The following is an 18,721-nucleotide window of genomic DNA, read 5'->3' on the forward strand; positions in this document are numbered from 1 at the left end:
ATTCTGTAGTGGGCTCAAATTGAATACTGAGCGGCGGCAATTTTTTTTCTTTTTTTTATAAATCTGGCATTTTTTTTTGTTTTTATTTTGAGTGTTTCGATGTCTTCGTCGGCGGTGAGGTCATGGAGAACGGCGTTTCTGACCCTGAGGGATGAAAACTCGGCTTCGCCACCGTGCGCCACCGTCATTCGCCTCCTTGAAAAACTAATTTTGTCCCCATCCGACTCTCTCGTTGCTGCTGCGCCGCAGTTGCCACCTCACGAGGTACCCTTCAACTCCCAACCCCACGAAATCTGATCTGATCCGATCCGATCCTACATTTTTGCTGCTGATTGCTAACATGTACTTGCAATCGCAGCTAACATCCGACTTGATTCTATTATTGGAGTTGGCTCGCGACCTCTCTTATTATCAACAAGGAATTGAAGATGTTACTCAGACCTTCGTTAAATTATCTGCATTGGTACATCTTTGCACCTGTCCTGTTATACCTCTTTTTCGCTGATTGGATTTCCATATCACGCTTGAGTTTTGGTGGTGTTGTGAGGACTACAACGAACTACTTGCAATTCTTTCGACTGAGAGTCTCGGCCTATCAAATTAAGGATTTAGACTCACTTTTTTCAAGTTGCTCAGTTTAAAGCAGTTCAATTAAGTTCATTCAGTTGTAAACCAATCACCCAAATAACTCTAGTTAACTACATAAGTGGCGGTTTTGCGAATAAACTACTAGGAAACATCCTAACCCTCCACCATATGCGATGCAGACTCAGTCGTTGTCTGCTTCCCATTCTTCACCCAATTTTGGCAAACTCTCATTTAATGAGTTGCTATCAATTTCCTCCTTGTTCAGAACAACTTTGTCCTTGAGGCTGAAGTTTGGAAATTGAAAGTTAGTGTTGTCGAGCTACAAGTTAACATTCATTTTGTAACTGCCAAACTGACCAAAGTCCATAACTTTAAAGATAATTAAACCCTTTCCTTTCTGATTCATTTATTTTTATTTGCACAATGATACGATACTCAGATTAGCCGCACAAAAGACCAGTTTGGCTTTGGATTGAGAAGTAAAATTTGCTCTGTCCCTTTTCCCGTTTCTAGTTATAACTTCTAACACTAGTATTAATAGTTGTAGAGTCAGTTCGTTCAAATGTTTCTCATTGTCAAAACAACTTTAGTGATTATCATATGAGCCTACATAAATAAAATTTGAAGTTAAGAAACAATTTTATGTTCATATCCTAATACAAGAAAAGAGGAAATAATGTGAGGTTGTATTACAAAAATTAATTGTCCATCATGGTTCTAAAACAAGTTTGTGACATGTGTAGCTGAATATTTCCTTTTTTGTTGCAGATCCATGAAATCAGTCATTCCTCTTTTCTGGAAATGAATTCTACTATGTGGGGCCTTGTGCTTGACTCTTTCAAGAGGATAGTGCAGGTTTTCTTTGGCAATGTTGAAACAGAGAGAGTAATCATCAGAAATGTTGCTCTAATCAAACCCACCAAGAATTGCTTAGAAAGTTTAAGGTATGGTAATTTGTCTTCCTCTCTTTATGTTTCTCCCACTCCTTCTTTATATACTGTTGTAGTTTCAGAGCACACAAGAGGAAGAGTTACTCCTAGCACATGAATAAAGTTATAAAACGGACTACAAATTTACTTCCTGCATACCGTCTTGTAGCTAGTTATATTTTTGTAAATAGGTATGCGACGGGCCCAATTTAGGCTGCCACTAATCTGCTCTCCTTCATTCATTTCTCAGAGTCATGCCTTCCCTCTTTTCTCTTCCTTTACCAATTCCTTTTCTTAATCCTTCTTTTGACATGGAATTATGGATGGACAACCAATGGCCCACACTGGTGTACTATGTCATCCCTATCACATATTCCTAGCCATATTTCTTTCACATGCTAAGATGATGTTATCAGCATAGTCAGATTAAAGGATGCTTGTTTTATTTGTACATTGTTTCATTTGGGGGAATGCTTGCTTTCTAGTGCTTCGTCCTAGCATTAGTTTAAAGCTCCTCAAGTTTATTACATTAACTTTCTTCCAAACTCTAAAACCTCACCCTATTTCTCCTTTAGTTTTAACCATTTTCTGGGTTGGGCTTGCTTGCATATGCTGCAATATTTGTAAATATATAAGTAGATATCACCTATAGCTAATGCACTAGTTGATTATTCAACTTTCAGGTTACTTTTTAGTTTATATCAGACAGCTGCTTCACTATCTGAAAACGGGCAACTGCTGAATTTTGTTCTTGAAGTGGTTGCGTGTTTTCAAGGGGACTCAAAGCATTCTACATATTTTAGTGACAATTATTCAGTATCTAGAGGAGTGTGTGAAGTCCTTACAGTTGCATTTGCCATGATTGGTGAAACATACTCAAGAGTAGGTGCTTCTTTGCCAGTTGAAATCTGGAAGTCAACGATTGTGGTATGTGCCAATTGTTTAAATTTGTGTTACAGTTGAAAACACCAACTAAAATAGCAATAAAGGATTTGTTTAATTATTTATTTATTTGTAGGTCCTTAGAAAAGTTATGGACATCTTGGCTTCTAAGGGTCTTTTGATGGAGGATAATACCGTTGCCACGTAATTTTCTCATCCTTTTTAGGAAGACTTTTTGTTTGAAGAATTTGTTCATGAAAAATCAACTGGTGTGAAAATATTTATCAGGTTTTATGTTGAGCTTCTCCAATGTTTGCACTTAGTTCTTGCAGAGCCTAGAGGATATCTTGCAGAACATGTAAGAGACTACATCTTATATCGATTGCATGTTTAAGAAGTCCCTTTGCAATGAATCGATCTTTGTATCTAATATTTTAGGTGGCTGGATTTGTAGCATCATTGAGAATCTTTTTCCGCTATGGCCTTGTAAACAAGCCATCAGTTATGAATCAACCAACTAATTACTTGAAGGGAGTAGGATCGAAAAGCCAAAACATGCCATTTGAAGTATCAAATCAATCAAAAAGTGGCCCATATAGGCCTCCACACTTACGAAAAAAGGGTGCGGGAAATCAACAGCGTAAACATGAGGAAAGTCTAGTTTCTTCAGGACATGAATTTATTTCATCAGATTCAGATTGCAGTGATAGTGATGGATCAGTAATGGATAACAGCAAAGCATATTTAGTTAAGGCTAGATTAGCTGCAATTATTTGTGTTCAGGTTAGTCCATTTTCTCTTAATCTAATATCTTAACCTATGTTTTTTTAGTTGTCCATTTTCTCTTTTAATTTTCTTAACCTATGTAGAGCGTCCTTTTTCTACTATTGTTTACCAACATCACTTTCCTCTAACCGACTAACCGGATTTTGCTTGAAGGATCTCTGCCGAGCTGATCCCAAATTGTTTACAGCTCAGTGGACAATGCTTTTGCCATCCAATGATGTGCTACAACACAGGTTAAGCATGCTCTCCTTCGCCTCTTGTTTATTATATGCTGTGGTAAATGATTCATTCATGGTTTGTATTGGCTAAAGATTTTATTCCTAATTTCTTGTTTTGTTCGTTACATTTATTGGCTCTTTCTCTTTATATAGGAATTACGACACTACTCTGATGATTTGCTTTCTTTCTGACCCTTCATTAAAGGTTTCTTCATATATTCATATTGACTGCAGTTGCTATCAAATGAACCATTTCACTACTCTTTTTATTTTTATATACATTTTCTAAATACTCTGCAACAATCTATGTCTTTTACTATAATGTAAATTGTGTTCTTCTTTCCTTATTTGAAATTCTGTACTAACTACTAAGACACTGTAAACTTTTTCTTAGGTCCGGATTGCAGCTGCTTCTACTATTATGGCAATGTTGGATGGGCCTGCTTCTGTTTCCTTACAGGTAGCAGAATTTAAGGAGCACTCAAAACATGGGTCGTTTACTACACTTTCTAGCTCTCTTGGGCATATCTTGATGCAACTTCATTCAGGTATTGGGATCTAAAGTTCGTTTTGCTTGTTTGCATAATTATTCTAATCTAAAAAATTGTACTTACGTTTAGCAAGTAGTTGCAATTTTGGCCAATTCCGACTTTAATTCAGCGATCTGATGGTGCATCAGAGCTTTTTGCTATGTAAAAGTGAAGTTGAGTCAAATTTAGTAAATCATGGTTCAGTTAAGGCTGGGTTACATATTAAGGCATGATTAATCATATGGTTCTGGTCAAATTCACAAATTGGACAATTACAAAGACATTTTAAACTCTTGAGTGAAATTATTTTTTTCTACTAAGCTTTTCTTCAAATATGATGCTCTAAGATCTGCAGTATGATTGATGAAATATTTTCTTTATTGATCAGGTACATTGTATTTAATCAAACAAGAAACAAGCAATAGATTGCTGGCATTGTCATTTAAAATCCTAATGCTTTTGATAGCATCTACACCGTAAGTTTTAGCTTTGGAACTGACAATTATTTTGTTAATTTCCACCTACTTCTGAAGTTTTTGTCACTTTTGTTTTAGTCCATATTAACCATATTAGGTTGATTCTTTCAAGAAACAATGAGGTTATTAGTTCCTAGGAGCCCTCCACCATTTTATGAAGGCTTTAAAGCATGTGTTCTATCACAACTTGTTCTTTCTTCATGCCTTGTTGGGTTTTCAGTAATTGTGAGTCTTGTATACTATATACTGAGAAGGCTTAAGTTCGTTGTGCTTGACTAGTGTTTAGCTTTTATCCTTGCTAACCACAATTTTGTTAGAGAATTTGTTTCTGTATTCTGCATTCTTAGTTTCTGGATAGATTATAGAAGATATGGGAGTCCTAAGCCGCTAAATGGAGACTTTACAGCAGTAGGAGCCAATCATTTGCATTTAGAATTTAATGGTGATTCATAAATGCATCAATTTTCTGATTAAATGGGTTTAATTGTTTGTTAATCTATAGATATTCAAGAATGCCTCCTGAGCTTCTCGCTAGGGTTATCTCTTCACTCCAGTCAACAATTGAAAAAGGCTTTCCATATCATAATGATCGGAATAGTTTGCTGGTAAGTATCAAGCTCCTTTTTTCTGGGGTAAATTTTCAAAATGGGTCAAACCAGCAACTAAATTCCGCAAGTGGGTCAGTTTTCTTTAACTTCTGAAAATGGGTGTCACACTTTTTGTGAATGTGTACGTAACCGCTTTCAAAATTTTAAAAAACTGACCCATTTATAGAATGTTCCCCCATTTCTGGTTTTTTTGGGTTGTGGGGTTTGTTTATTAGTCTCGTGTGCAAACTCAGTGCAGTTTCCTGTACTGTAACAATGTTTCTTTGAAATGAATTCTGTGATACATTTGATTTCAATTTTCAGGCTGCAGCAATTATTTGCTTAACCAGAGCTCTTTCTGTGCCTGCCTCAATGTGTGTCAACAATATGCTGCTGGGAGAAATTTCATCAGGTTTGCTGCATATAACCATAGTTCAATAGGATTATAATGAATTAATAAAATTAATAATATTAGTTATAACTAATTATACAACCTGACATGGATTGATCTTATATTTTTTTGTGCCTGCCTCTTTTTTTGTTTACTTGAGGTGAATGGATCTTATATTTTTTTGTATAGTTTGTGGTTTTATAACAAAATAAGAGTTTTAATTTTTTAATTAGAATGATATTTAACCCACTAATCTAGTCAAAATGCGGCTGACCGTCAGTTTTTGACCGAATTGTTAAGTATGGAGCAAACTACTGCAAAAAAGTTTTTTTGGGATAGTTTCAAGGACTAATTTTGGACTAATCATTTAGATACTATCTTCTTTATCCTTTGTACGTTTCTTGATTAAGAAATTCTAATGTTACTTTCAGGTTAATTGATTTATTTGCACGATAATATTATTGACCAGGATGTCTTGAAGGTCAGACTACTGGAGTACTGTTTACCTTGTTTCAATATTCTGAACGATTATCAACCCCGTCAATAAGCTTAGAAGCACTTCAGGTGACATTTTCTCTACCGAATAAACTACCATCTAGTTCAATTTTTCAGAGGTGCACATGACATCCATTAGTACGCTCTATCATGTTCTATCCTGAAGTATCCACCGTTTCTTTGGTTCAGATTTTCTCAGACAATTATAATGTTTTATTGGTTGCTGCAGGCTCTTAAATCTTTGTCCCATAATTATCCAAATGTAATGACCTTATGCTGGGAACAAATTTCCTTTATCATTTATGGAGTATTAAGCACATTCCCTGATGAGTCTTCAAGACTATGGAGAGGTAATGTTGAGCAGACTGCTGTATCATTAAAGGAGAGAGTCATGACTGCTGCTGTCAAGGTAGATTTGTTTCGTTTCGACTTAATGTTATTTTCTTTTCTAAGCATCATCAATTATATCAACGCATTTTACATTATTCAATAATTTCCTCAACGTGTCAAAGATGTGTACCAATTTTAGGGTCTGATCTTTCTCTCACTTCATTAATCAATTGTAGTTCCTCATTTGGTATTACTCATCTCTTGGGAAACAGTTTACCTTTACCACTGATCAAATTTTCAGGTTTATATCTTACAGCTGCCTTGTACATCAGGAACAGAAGATAATTGTTTCCATTAGGGAAATACAGTTGTCCTTTTCAAAATCCTCATAAAAGACAAAAGCACAATAAGATTCACATAGATGAAGTACTATATAAGAATTGGCTATTTAATTAGATTGATTGGGTGAAATACCAATGTGTCTGTCTACTTTTTCTTTTTTTCTTTTTTTTTTTACAATATTGCTTTTCCTCCTTTGTCAGTTTCCCATTTATATGCCTCAACTCAGCTAAATGATGTATGATGTGCGTTTGTCGTCTTTTCTCAATCAATTTCTCACATGCAGAGTGTTTCGTGAAAATTTAATAGTTCATGAAGCGTTAATTCAAGGTTTTTAACTAGAGCTTGTATGTGAAAATTTAATAGTTATGAAGCGTAAATGCCATAATTTGCTAGTTTTTTCCCCTCTCTGATGAAAATGAACTTTCTACAGTCTCTGAATCATGAACTTATTCTATTGACCTGAACCTTTATGCAGGTTTTGGATGAAAGTCTTCGGGCTATTTCTGGCTTTAAAGGAACTGAAGATCTTTCAACTGATAAATCTCTTGATAGTCCGTTTACATCTGACTATGTGAAAACAAAGGCAATCTCATCAGCGCCATCATACATTTTAGAGACCCCTGTTTCAACTATTGATGGTTCTCAAACATGCATCTTAGCAAATGAGAGGTGGTTGGAAGCAACAATCAAGCATATGCCTCTTATTATTAATCATTCTTCTGCGATGGTTAGTTGAAAGAAGATTCATTTTCTTCAAGTCTTTATTTAAAAGGCATGTTTTTCAACTTAAACTGAAATAGATAATGGTATTAAGACCTCATAAGAAAATGAGCTACTAAACATTTATTTCTGAATAGTAGAATGCATAATGTTAAATTAAACTAAACAGTTTCAGAAACAATTTTTCTTTTTCAAATTTCTGTGGATGGATGATATTATATCTTTTTGTTTGTTAATTGGCAAAATAGGAAGAAATTCAAAATAACAAAATAAATATTAAATGCAATAATTTCGATCTCATAAAGTGCGGAATAAGTTATTGATGCATCTGTAACATCTAATATATTGTTAAATCCAATCAATTATATACAAGTAAATTGAGTGAGTAAAGAAAGAAATAATTGTTAGATTTGTCAAGCCTCTTTTATTTTAGAACTACCTCGTTACCTTTTTTTTGATAGTTTCTAGTTGGCTTCTGCATTTTTCCTTTTGTCCATGTTATCCATTCTTACGATATGAGGTAAATATACTCTTGTGAGCTGTTCGATTCACTGAAGGCATAAGTGTACTTGTGTTGAGGTGCATGTTATGATGTATGCAACTCATTAATATGTATCACAATCTCTATAAGTTGGGCAAGTGGATCTTATTTTTAAATTTATTTGATAGGTAAGAGCTGCATCAGTGACCTGTTTTGCTGGAATGACTTCTCCTGTTTTCATTTCCCTTCCAGAGGACAAACAGGAATACATAACTGTATCTTCAGTAAGTCTGTTGTACACTCTATGGTCTTCTGCAGTGTTTTAAAAACCGGACCGGCCGGTCGGACCGGTTCGGCCGCGAACCGGCACCGTGTCCGGTCCGGTTACACCATTTAAACCGCTCACGCGTTGGACCGTTTTAAACCGTTCAAGCCGCCCGGTCTGACCGGAAACCGGTAACAGGTTAAACCGGTTTAAATTTTAAACTTTGATTTTAATGCGCAATTATGCACAATTATAATCTAATCGAGGTCCTCCTTTTATAGTACTACTTCCAAGCTGTGAATAGTCTTTACTCTTCGATGTGGGAAACGTAATGTTCCTAGATCAATTCTAATTTTTATCGTAATTAGATGTGTTTTTTACTCTTTATTCCTTTTTAATTAAAACCTGCCATACTTTACTCTAAATGTTTTTTACTCATTATTTTTTATTGCGTATGCACTAAGCTGTAGAATTATGTTTTGATAACAATTTCTATTTAGAAAACATATAATAATATGAAAAAAAAAATCTTCTTACATCTTTTCTTAGTAAAGTTTTAGGTACTTAAATAATTATTATTATAAACCAATTTTATTCGTGTTTAATTGTATATTGTTATAGATTAATTTATTATTTTTAATGCTTAATGTATACTAATAGATTTAATTATATTATTTACTAAATATTAATTAACTTTTTACAATTTTATTTTATCATTCACTTAATGTTTTTATATAGGAGTGAGTTTTCTTCATATATTGAAGGATTATTGACATTGCATGTTATGAATACACCAAATTTATGCATTATAATGTCATTTGGGTTTGTTATTGACATTATTTTAATTATTTTGTATTATATATATTGCATTAAATATATACTATGAGTGTTGCTACAGTATTCCGGTTCGACCAATGGTTCGACCGGTCGGACAAGTTGAACTGTGAACCATTAGCTCGCCGGTTTGTCCACCGGTCCGGTTTTTAAAACATTGGTCTTCTGTTTGTAAGTGATCAGTTGTAGCTACCTGCCCTTTCTGCACTTGAGACCTACTTTCTCGTTTGAATATCTACCCAAGTTGTTCCATTTGCTTAAATATCAGTGTTTTCTTCTCTTCTGCTCTAGAAAAATTATCTTTTGCCTCTTATGTGTTAGTATTTTCAAATTCTGATGTTGACTAACCATTAAATTGTACAAACCTGTTTTTTTGTCTGATAGCAGTATATCCACAAAAATTTCAGCCACCAAGTGACTTATGAACCTTAATAGCAAATAAGGGTGGCTCTATTATGTGAGGGGCAGTGCTGATTAAACTTATTTACAATTATCATGTATTCTTTGCAGATTAATGCTGCTCTATATGATGAGGTTCCTTCAGTTAGGTCTGCTGCTTGCCGAGCCATTGGTGTTATTGGATGTTTCCCACAAATATATCATAGGTAAATAAAATCTGTCAAGTCTCACAATTTCATGTGCTGTTAACCTGAGTAATACTCCAGTTTTCATTCTTTTTGCAGTGCGGAAGTTCTGGAAAAGTTCATCCTGGCAGCAGAGCGTAATGCACATGATTCGCTGGTTTCTGTAAGTTTTATGGCCTCTGGTCCTAGTTCCCTTTCTTGGCTGGGTTTGTTTTGTTTAGTTTTCTTTTGTTTTATCTTATCTTCTCTCTCACAGAGTCCAAACTCCAGAGTCATTATTAGTCTTCACATAGAGAACATAGGTACTATTTTTTCTGGGGGTTAAGTACAAAATGGAGAGAACATGGCCAAGGCGCTTAGACTCTTTAACAAAGCATGATATATTAAAGTTTACCATCATTGATATGAATCATTGACTTATAAAACATTGACATTTCACCAAAAACCTTGTAGCTAAATGTTTTTTATCATCTTTTTATGGTGAACGACCGGGGCCCATTCCCCAACTCAATAAAAGAAGAAAAAAATCATGACATTTTTGTTACCTTATATAGTTTTTGTTAGTTGGTCTTTGCGCTTGACAGCTGCCCAGTGTTGGCTCATGGCGTGGTACCAGACGGGCCTTTGTGCCCTTCTTTACGATGGAATGGCCCTCTGTATGCGACACTCATTGGCCACAGCAAAGCCCTTCTCATGCAGCTACAATTTCATCATACATTCTAGCTTGCCTGCAGTCTATGTCTACCACACAATTCATCAATCAAGTCGACTTTCCTTTGTTTCCCTCTCAGACTCCCCAAACCGGTTGTCCGATTCCATTCCTCTGGCATTTCTAGTTTCGGTGTTAACCGATCTGGAAGTGGTGTTAATCAAATCTCTTATGTCCAAGCTAACTGACAACTTCACCTCAAAGATAAATAGATGATACTAATTCCTAAATAATCCTTCTCCTAATCTCCTCAAAGATAATCCTTCTCTTATATGAGTACTAAGATACTGATTCCTAATCTATAATATCTATGAAACTGGAAAAAGGAATCCATGGCCTATAACTAAAATATTAATTTGTAAAAGAATAATAACTTAATATTAAACTAAATTAGTAAAAAGCTAAGAATCGGGCATGGCCACACTTGCACCTTTCCCCTTCTGGCATAAACTTGAGTTGTTGTAACACTTACCTCTCCAACACTTCGGTTGACATGCTTTTTATATTTTGCATATGTTTTCTCAGTGTTTACTTGATTTCATACACCAAATAAAAGATTTGAGTAGGTTTCTTACAGTACACTATCTCGAGGGGAACTTTACTTGAATAATTGTAGGAAAATATGGCTTGTCCAGTTATGGCAATCCTGGACTAAACACTGACATAATCTCTAAAAAGCTTTTCATGAGTTCTGTAGTTTCATTTAGCGCATCATTGTTGTAATACAAATGTAGAACATCATGTTATTAGCCAAATAACTTAATAAAATATTTTAAGGAGCCTTTAAAACCTAACTTCCTCTAGACTTTGGCAATTGATGCCTTAGTTCATGAATGTTGTTAAATTATCTTGATTGTCTAAACTCTTTGCATGAATTAAATATCATAATCTGAATGAGGGAGTTTGCTATTCTCATTTTAGAGTTCTTTCTTTATGTTTTCTAACCTTAAATTAATGCATTTCATTGTAACTTTCAGGTTCGTATTACAGCTTCATGGGCATTAGCAAACATATGTGATTCTCTTAGTCATTGCTTAGATGAACTATATGATGGAAGAAGTTCAATTGGTGGGCCATTATTGGATTTCTACATTTTTTTTATTGCAATTGTTGATCTTTTTTTCTAATGTCTTGCCTGTGATAGGATCTACAAAATGTTTTGAATACACAACACTGCTAGTAGACAGTGCATTGCGGCTGGTCAGGGACAATGACAAGGTAAACAGCCAAGTCCAACATTTGTCAAAGAGGTTGAAATCTTTAAGCACTTTTATGGCTGAATGAGGGAGATTGAAAGTTTTCTCTCTTCCGTATTTGCTTAGTAAGCCATACGGTGCATGTGATGGAACTGATTCTAATTGGTCACTTGTGTGCTCTTGCTTTTGCATGTCCCATCTAGCGCAAGTTTATGATCTCCTTACCAAAACTATGGATATTCTAGGTCTATGTAAATATCATAATTTTATTCTGTAGGGCAGACAAACCTCCATAATAAATTGCAAGTTGCAACAGACCACATGAAATTTAACTGATTGTTAATGTTCGGCCAAAAATTTCCCACTACAGGAAAAAAAGAAAAGAAAAAGAATTATTGCCTTCTATTAAGTTCCATAGAATAGAAATCAGGCAGCCAGCCAGTACCTTCTGGGCCATGTGTACTTCCACACTTGGAAGGTTAGGTAAGATACAAAAAGAATTCACACCTTTTACCTTCTGCTTGCAGAAAACATCCCTCCCTCTCAATTATAACATGATCCTTTGTGATTCACAAGCAACCTTAGAATAGTTTCAAGGTGTTATCTGCCGGGTCATATTATACCATTCCTCTTATAATAAAAAATTCATGTTTTTTTTCCCTAGATGTCTTGGTCTCTTGGATTTTACTCCATTAACCATTTGTACTATTACATTTCCAGATTATTCAGTGCAATATTTCATACTAGTTTGATCTCCTAAACTTTATTGCTCCAAAATCTATGTTCACCAGCTTGGGTTATGCCTCCATAACTGGTTTCTCCAAACCCTCTTTACTAATGTCTCTTTTCGTTACGGGTCACAAACATGAGCTATTGGTTTTGAATTCCATCAAAAAATTTATCTTCGATAGGTGTATAATTACTGTTTTTGGTGTTGTAATATGCTCATTAGTGGCAATCGTAATGTGGTTTTAAACCTCAAAGCATTAATTGGGCCAGTCACCTGTTCATGGCACATCTCCTAATCATGTTTTAGTTTATATGTGCTACAGGTCAAAGCAAATGCTGTTAGGGGTTTAGGGAATCTTGCAAGATCCATCCAATTCATAAAACAATTACCTTGTAATGGTGATCCACCGTATTCAATGCATTCTAAAATTGAATACCACGGCAGAAAAGGATTCAAGGATCATGTGAAAGAAAGGTCACAATCTGTTCAAAGTTCCCCTGGGAGTTTCGATTGGCTTGATCAGATGGTGCAGGCTTTTCTTTCTTGTGTCACAACTGGAAACGTTAAGGTTAGTGAAATTTGTTATTATTATTATTATTATGTTCTTTTCTTGTAAGCATTTTTTATACCAGTGTTCTTGAAACTGAGCATTGCTAACAGGTTCAATGGAACGTGTGTCATGCATTGAGCAATTTATTTCTGAACAAATCTTTAAAGCTGCAAGACATGGATTGGTTAGTGATCTGTTATTATAGTTGTTTTATTGGAATATGGGAAGGCTTAATTAGTCGATGTACATGTTGTGCATGAATGGTGGAACTTTTTGTTCATGAGAAAGGGCTCCAGTTTGTTTCCATATATTGAGCAGGCATCATATTACTATTACTCAACTTCTGTGGTTTGGGGGTTTTAAATGTAATTGCTGGAGAACACACTAAAGTTTGATTGTATTCTATAGTTATTAAATGCTAGATCATGATTCTCAAACTTGTAGATATGAAGAATGTAGTGTGACTAAATTGTTGCTTTGGATCTATTTAGAAGTGAATGCTGACAGGAAAGTCATCTGTTTTCCACCTTGCTTAGTCTAGGAAGTTTATCACAACCAAGCAATGTGTGTATCCATCCTTTCAGTGTAAGAACTATAAAATAATCTGTATGGTATTTTTTATTAGTTTTTTCTAGCCACATACTTTCTTGATATGTACACTTTGGCAAGTTATGCGAGTTATCCTGATTTTATTTCTATCTCTGAATTGTTTTTGAACAACTTATTGTTGTAAAACTATTCTCTAGCGCGACAACTGAATGAGTTTTCTTTAATCTATTCACTTTTCTCTGTTTGTCATACTAATATTGCAGATAATCTGGAATTTGTCCTGGTTTTAATGTCTTCTAGGTCTCCTGACACATATCTAATGTCATGATCTTGTCTTGATAATTACACTGCTAATAAAAAAAGCCTTGTGTTACTTTCTGACTATAGCAAGTGTCAACATGTTTTAGCTGACTCTTTTCTTCGATGACTAATTTATGGTAAATCATGATGCTTGCAATAACTTTAAAAGCATATGTGGGTTATCATGACTTTGTTAGCATCCATTTGAGTTATTAACTTGGATGGTCTCCATTCATTCTAATGTAAAGCTTTCATATTCTAAGACTCTACTCACATATTTTGCAGGACCTCATCTGTATTTAGTATCCTTCTGTTGCTACTTCGGGATTCTTCAAATTTTAAGATAAGGATACAAGCTGCTGCTGCCTTGGCTGCACCAGAAACTATAAATGGTGAAGTATTAGTAGCTATATACTATTATTAACTATATGAACTCCACTTTAACAATTTCTCCTCCTTTTCAACTTCATTACTCTAACAACAAACAAAATTGTACTCGGTTGATTGATGCATTGTTTTCCTGTAATTAGGACCTAAAAACAAACAAATTGGTTCCTGAATCTTACCATAAAGAGGGAATGAGGTCGTAGTATTTCTTTATGGTTTTCTTTGGGTTAAATGTTTGACTGGCTCAGCATGGATGGCCTGTTAAACCATGCATCAAATGATTTGAAGCTCACTAGCTTTTTTGCTTTTTTTTTCCCCCTTCTAGCAACTCAAAAAAATACTTAGAACATATATTGACTGATGTTTTATCATTCTATCATGAGATTCAGTCTCTTCTTTAGGTAGATCCTTGTCTTGAACTGGTTTTATTTTCATTTTGTCTGTTTTTACTTATGATATGTTGATTTTGCAGATTATGGAAAATCATATTATGATGTTGTTAAAAGTGTGGAGCATGTTGTTGAGAACTTTAAATCAGATCAGATTGCAGAACCTTCTAACTTCAAATACCGGATTGCCCTGGAAAAGCAGGTCAGCATGGGAAATTCTCATAAACTTTGCTTTTTGCTGAGTCATTACTCATTTATATGAACGTACTTAAATTCGCCAAATAAAAGGAAACTTGGGAAATTCTCTATTGATGAAAGTACAAACTCTTTACTTTCTCCTTTGCCTTTGAATGGAAAATATTTTTAAAAAATCATTTTGATTGTCTATGGATCATAATTTTCCATTTGTAACTTGTATGCTTTTCAAAATACACAGATATTTTAGAGTTGTTTGTGTTTACTCTTTACATTGATGTCTCTTTGTTTGTTACAGTTGACATCAACTATGCTGCATCTTCTGGCTCTTGCTTCCAGATGTGATCAACGAGCTGTACAAGATTTACTTGTCAAAGTAAGATGAGTGACATTTTCTTATGCACAGATACGGTCATGTTTCATAGAACCGCCTGCTTAAGTGCACGGTGTTTTTATGTAAAAAGTATCATTTGTTTGTTTGAATATAGATCTCGATGTCAAGTGTAACAGCTTCATTTATGTCTTGTACAGAAAGCATCATTCCTTGAGGTTTGGATTGAGAACCTGTACTCATCTGTTGGGGATACAAGTAATTCACTTGATGAGGCAAAGCATGCGTCTATGGACCAAAAGAGGGATGTTATATACAGAACAATTCAGTCACTGATTAAAGTGTATGAGAGCAACAATCACCATCTCCTTGCCCAAAGGTTTGAAAAAATTGGCCTGTAGCTTGTTCTAAATGAGAGTTTTAGTAACAAGTAATGCAGCAGGCTTTTTTAAAACTTGAGATGGAGGAAAGGGAGTTGTTTATAGGTAGCATATTACTTTTTCCCTTTGAATGCCAAATGTGTCAACTCATTGATTTGAATATCAGCAGTTTTGAAAATAAACTACGAATTTGAGCTTTGTTCTGTTTCTATGTGTTGGCTAAGCATTTGATTCGATATAACAGTCGAATGCACTGACTGAAATCTATAGCCAGCTAGAATGACTATCTCAGCATGCGACAATAAAAGCTTTTCATAATCATCCACGTCATTACTACAAGCTGGAAGAACTTGTGTTCTTGTGCAGTTTACATGGGAGGGGGAGTCTGAACAAGGGTTTGAAGAAAGTGTTGGCATGTCCTAATATGAAAATATCCATCGGCTTTGGATATGAAAGCTACTGGACTGGAAGAGTGCACCAAAACTAGTGCACTATCTAATTGTGAATGATCCAATGGAGATTAGTGGGAACATTTTTAGTGCACCAAAACTAGTGCACTATCTAATTGTGAATGATCCAATGGAGATTAGTGGGAACATTTTTAGCTCTGCTGATTTAAGTCCACCACAAAATCAGATCAAGACCACTAGTAATATCTAAAAAGATGGAGACTACGCATGTACATATGTAGTAGGTTTAAGAGATTTTTCATCTCTAAGCGTCCCACCAAGCTCAACAGGGACAAGGGGCACAAGAGAAAGCAAAATATCTGCAATCAACGGCCGATAGCTTGGTTCCGGTTGTATGCATAGCAATGCCACAGCAGCAACCTACCATGTACAGATATGATTAGTAATTTAGTATGCTGCCTTCAATTATGCATCTGATTTTTTCTCTATGAAGCATGTATGTAGAATTCTTGAAAATGAAATCTAGCGAGAAACCTGGTACAAGTGCTTCATATCCATTGAGTTTGCAATCACAGGATCCACAATGTTGGGAAGTTTGGTTCTGTCTGTGAGCTGAGGCATGGCCTGCATGCAAGTATTGCAATGGACCAATTAGCTGGAAGCTTATTATATAGTATACGTATATGGAGTATATAATAAGGTAGCCAGGTTTACCCATGAGACTGTAGACTGGGTGTGTGGTGGTGCCGGTTTCTCCATAGGTTTTCTTCCCAATAGAAGCTCAAGCAGCACCACTCCAAACCCATACACATCACTTTTATCTGTTAGCTTACCTGTTTGTTTCCAACAACATAACCCAGCCTTGTTCTTTTATAGATTGTAACAAATGAAAGAAATATATGCATATATATGAGTTGTTGGGTACAGAACTCACCATCTAATAGGTATTCAGGAGCTACATAACCCAGCGTTCCTGAAAGCTTGAGTTGGCTTTTCTTCTGACTACCGTCCAATATAGCAAGCCCGAAATCCGAAAGCTAATCAACAAAACTGTGTTATTTTCCCACAACTCAAGTAAGATTGTAGAATAGCAAGCTTGCAACTTTACCTTGGCATTGAAGTTGGAATCCAGAAGAATATTAGACGACTTGAGATCCCGATGAATTATTGGGGGACGGCAGTGCTTATGCAAATACTCTAATCCTCTGTTCAACAATTGTCATAACTATATAACTACAGAAGATGATTCAATACATGATATGTCTATAGTATAGACACACTCACACACACCTTGCAACATCAAGGGCAATCTTGAGGCGTAAATGCCATGTCAATGCTGAACCCTTAGAAGGTCCTGAAAAGAAATGTGCATTAATTAGAAAAGGCTTTATTTGTGAGAGATAAGCTATACAATCATTTTGTACCATGTAATTGAGTTTCCAGAGATCCATTGTGCATAAGTTGATACACAAGAAGCCTTGTTTCAGCATGAATGCAGTATCCCAATAAAGTAATTATATTTGGATGCTCAATTTTACTCAGCAACTCTACTTCAGTCTGCAATTGAAACCTAATTTGGAGAATTAATCACCAACTAACACACAAACACACACACAGAGTGAGAGAGAGACCTGAAATTGAGTTATGGCTTCTGCATTGGAAAGCTTCTTAACAGCAATAGAAATGTTAGCAGGCTGGAGGTGGCCTTGGTAGACGCATCCGAAGCCACCAGCACCCAAAATGTTAGTCTCTCTAAAATTATCAGTGGCTGATTCTATCTTCTTAAAATCCATCATCAGAGCTCCGCAACTACCACCACTCGTCTTATCCGATTCAAAACAACTGCACATGCGTATTCAATTTACATCACCGCATCTCAAAATTAGGTGCGAATGAAGAAAGTACCTCAATCGATACATATTTTGGCGGTGGGATTTCCTCCGGTAGTAGTAGATATAGAAAACGCACAAAATGATGGCAGCAGCTACAATCGCAGTTGAACCAGCAATAACTGCTATCACCAGCTTATGATTCGACTGCATTCCTCCTCGCATTCCTCGTGCAATTTCACGAGATAGAGAGAGAAAGAGAGCGTCGGTTTAGAATTTAAATGGATGAATGAAACAGCTTAATACAAATTCACAGACATGTTTCAAAGTACTTGAAAATGAACTTTAGTAACCACTTTGACTATATCTAATTATTTTCGTATTATCCTCTTCCTAATAATAATAATAATAATAATAATAATAATAATAATAATAATAAATACATAAATAAATAAATTGGGTGGGGTGGGCAACCTAACAGTTATTCCGACGCAACTGCTTCACTTCCTATCTCGTTGGATAGTATAAATGTGCATATTCTATTCAATTTTGTTTCCTCTCTCCAATTCAATTCGATACCTGATTAGAAGACTGAATTGTGTTTTAATTAACTACTACAATATATATTTCCAACAACTTAAATTCAGTTTTATGCCCAAATTCAAATTCTAATGCAGTATGGTATCAAAATTAAGTTTTTAGGCTGTATAGTTATGTTCATCGGGTTGGTTTTGAAAAATGAATTAGACTAAAAAAAAGAAATAAATAAACTATTCGTCACACTACTGCATTCCATGTAAATTAAATCAAGTGAGGCATGCCACTAAGGTGCTCAACACAACACATTATTTAAAGTTGTCAAGATTGAAGTTTAATTAATCCATTTGAATTTACTCGGATAATCCCAAGAAAATTACCTTACAAATAAACTAATTTTTGAAAACTATATGTGACTCAAGCTTTCGAAATAAAATTTTAAAGCACATTTACAATTATCGCTTGGTAGTATTATTTAAAAGATTTTTGGTTTTGTTCAACCATCACATGAAGCATTTATGTGCATATAAGAGTGATCAATTGCTAACTCATTATTTAATTGCTAACTACAACTAATTTAAGGTCATAGGATTTTAGAAAACGTGTGGTCTATAATTTGCCACGTGTAATTTTCATTTTTATTAATAAAATAAAAAGATTAAAAAAAATGCCAAATTAGGGTTTTAGATGAAAATGTCAATATAGTGTTTCGGAAATATCAACACAATGCTTTGAGAATGTCAACACAATGCTTTAAGAATGTTAACCCACACTTATATTGACATTCTACA

The 18,721-nt window shown here is 35.0% G+C and overlaps 2 protein-coding genes across 3 annotated transcripts; one reads left to right on the top strand and one right to left on the bottom strand.

The window, feature by feature from the left end:
* Positions 1 to 4: 4 nt before the first annotated feature.
* Positions 5 to 15,859, top strand: LOC125191224 (HEAT repeat-containing protein 6-like). Its single transcript, XM_048088736.1, has 28 exons — positions 5 to 264; positions 359 to 463; positions 1,357 to 1,532; positions 2,201 to 2,444; positions 2,536 to 2,603; positions 2,688 to 2,757; positions 2,838 to 3,182; positions 3,339 to 3,418; positions 3,557 to 3,608; positions 3,798 to 3,951; positions 4,322 to 4,409; positions 4,912 to 5,014; positions 5,321 to 5,408; positions 5,857 to 5,951; positions 6,112 to 6,291; positions 7,030 to 7,281; positions 7,944 to 8,039; positions 9,365 to 9,459; positions 9,538 to 9,601; positions 11,125 to 11,215; positions 11,292 to 11,365; positions 12,396 to 12,641; positions 12,734 to 12,807; positions 13,758 to 13,864; positions 14,332 to 14,450; positions 14,742 to 14,819; positions 14,975 to 15,153; positions 15,521 to 15,859. Exons 1-28 carry the CDS (start codon positions 100 to 102, stop codon positions 15,639 to 15,641), a joined length of 3,609 nt encoding a protein of 1,202 aa, XP_047944693.1. The 5' UTR covers positions 5 to 99; the 3' UTR covers positions 15,642 to 15,859.
* On the bottom strand, positions 15,449 to 17,703 carry LOC125191225 (probable receptor-like protein kinase At1g80640). 2 transcript variants are annotated; one of them, XM_048088738.1, is made up of 9 exons: positions 17,470 to 17,703; positions 17,196 to 17,406; positions 16,989 to 17,121; positions 16,855 to 16,918; positions 16,673 to 16,769; positions 16,499 to 16,601; positions 16,279 to 16,358; positions 16,099 to 16,188; positions 15,449 to 15,984 (listed from the first exon to the last, which is right to left on the bottom strand). In XM_048088738.1, exons 1-9 carry the CDS (start codon positions 17,616 to 17,618, stop codon positions 15,826 to 15,828), a joined length of 1,086 nt encoding a protein of 361 aa, XP_047944695.1. In that variant the 5' UTR covers positions 17,619 to 17,703; the 3' UTR covers positions 15,449 to 15,825. The 2 variants fall into 2 exon arrangements, with proteins under 2 accessions (XP_047944695.1, XP_047944694.1); XM_048088737.1 differs by having other exon boundaries at positions 16,279 to 16,397; positions 17,470 to 17,701.
* Between the last annotated feature and the right edge of the window lie 1,018 nt (positions 17,704 to 18,721).

Source organism: Salvia hispanica, chromosome 5 (genome assembly GCF_023119035.1).
Source record: "Salvia hispanica cultivar TCC Black 2014 chromosome 5, UniMelb_Shisp_WGS_1.0, whole genome shotgun sequence".
NCBI lineage: Eukaryota > Viridiplantae > Streptophyta > Magnoliopsida > Lamiales > Lamiaceae > Salvia > Salvia hispanica.

Bases quoted from the DNA above. Each gene is read 5' to 3' on its own strand.
- LOC125191225 (XM_048088737.1), bottom strand. From the start codon at position 17,618: ATGCGAGGAGGAATGCAGTCGAATCATAAGCTGGTGATAGCAGTTATT. The intron at 16,398-16,498 runs GTGAGTTCTGTA...GGAAACAAACAG, and splicing joins TCCTGAATACCTATTAGATG to GTAAGCTAACAGATAAAAGT. The intron at 16,189-16,278 runs GTAAACCTGGCT...ACTTGCATGCAG, and splicing joins CCCAGTCTACAGTCTCATGG to GCCATGCCTCAGCTCACAGA.
- LOC125191224 (XM_048088736.1), top strand. From the start codon at position 100: ATGTCTTCGTCGGCGGTGAGGTCATGGAGAACGGCGTTTCTGACCCTG. The intron at 9,460-9,537 runs GTAAATAAAATC...TTCTTTTTGCAG, and splicing joins TTCCCACAAATATATCATAG to TGCGGAAGTTCTGGAAAAGT. The intron at 15,154-15,520 runs GTTTGAAAAAAT...GTTCTTGTGCAG, and splicing joins CACCATCTCCTTGCCCAAAG to TTTACATGGGAGGGGGAGTC.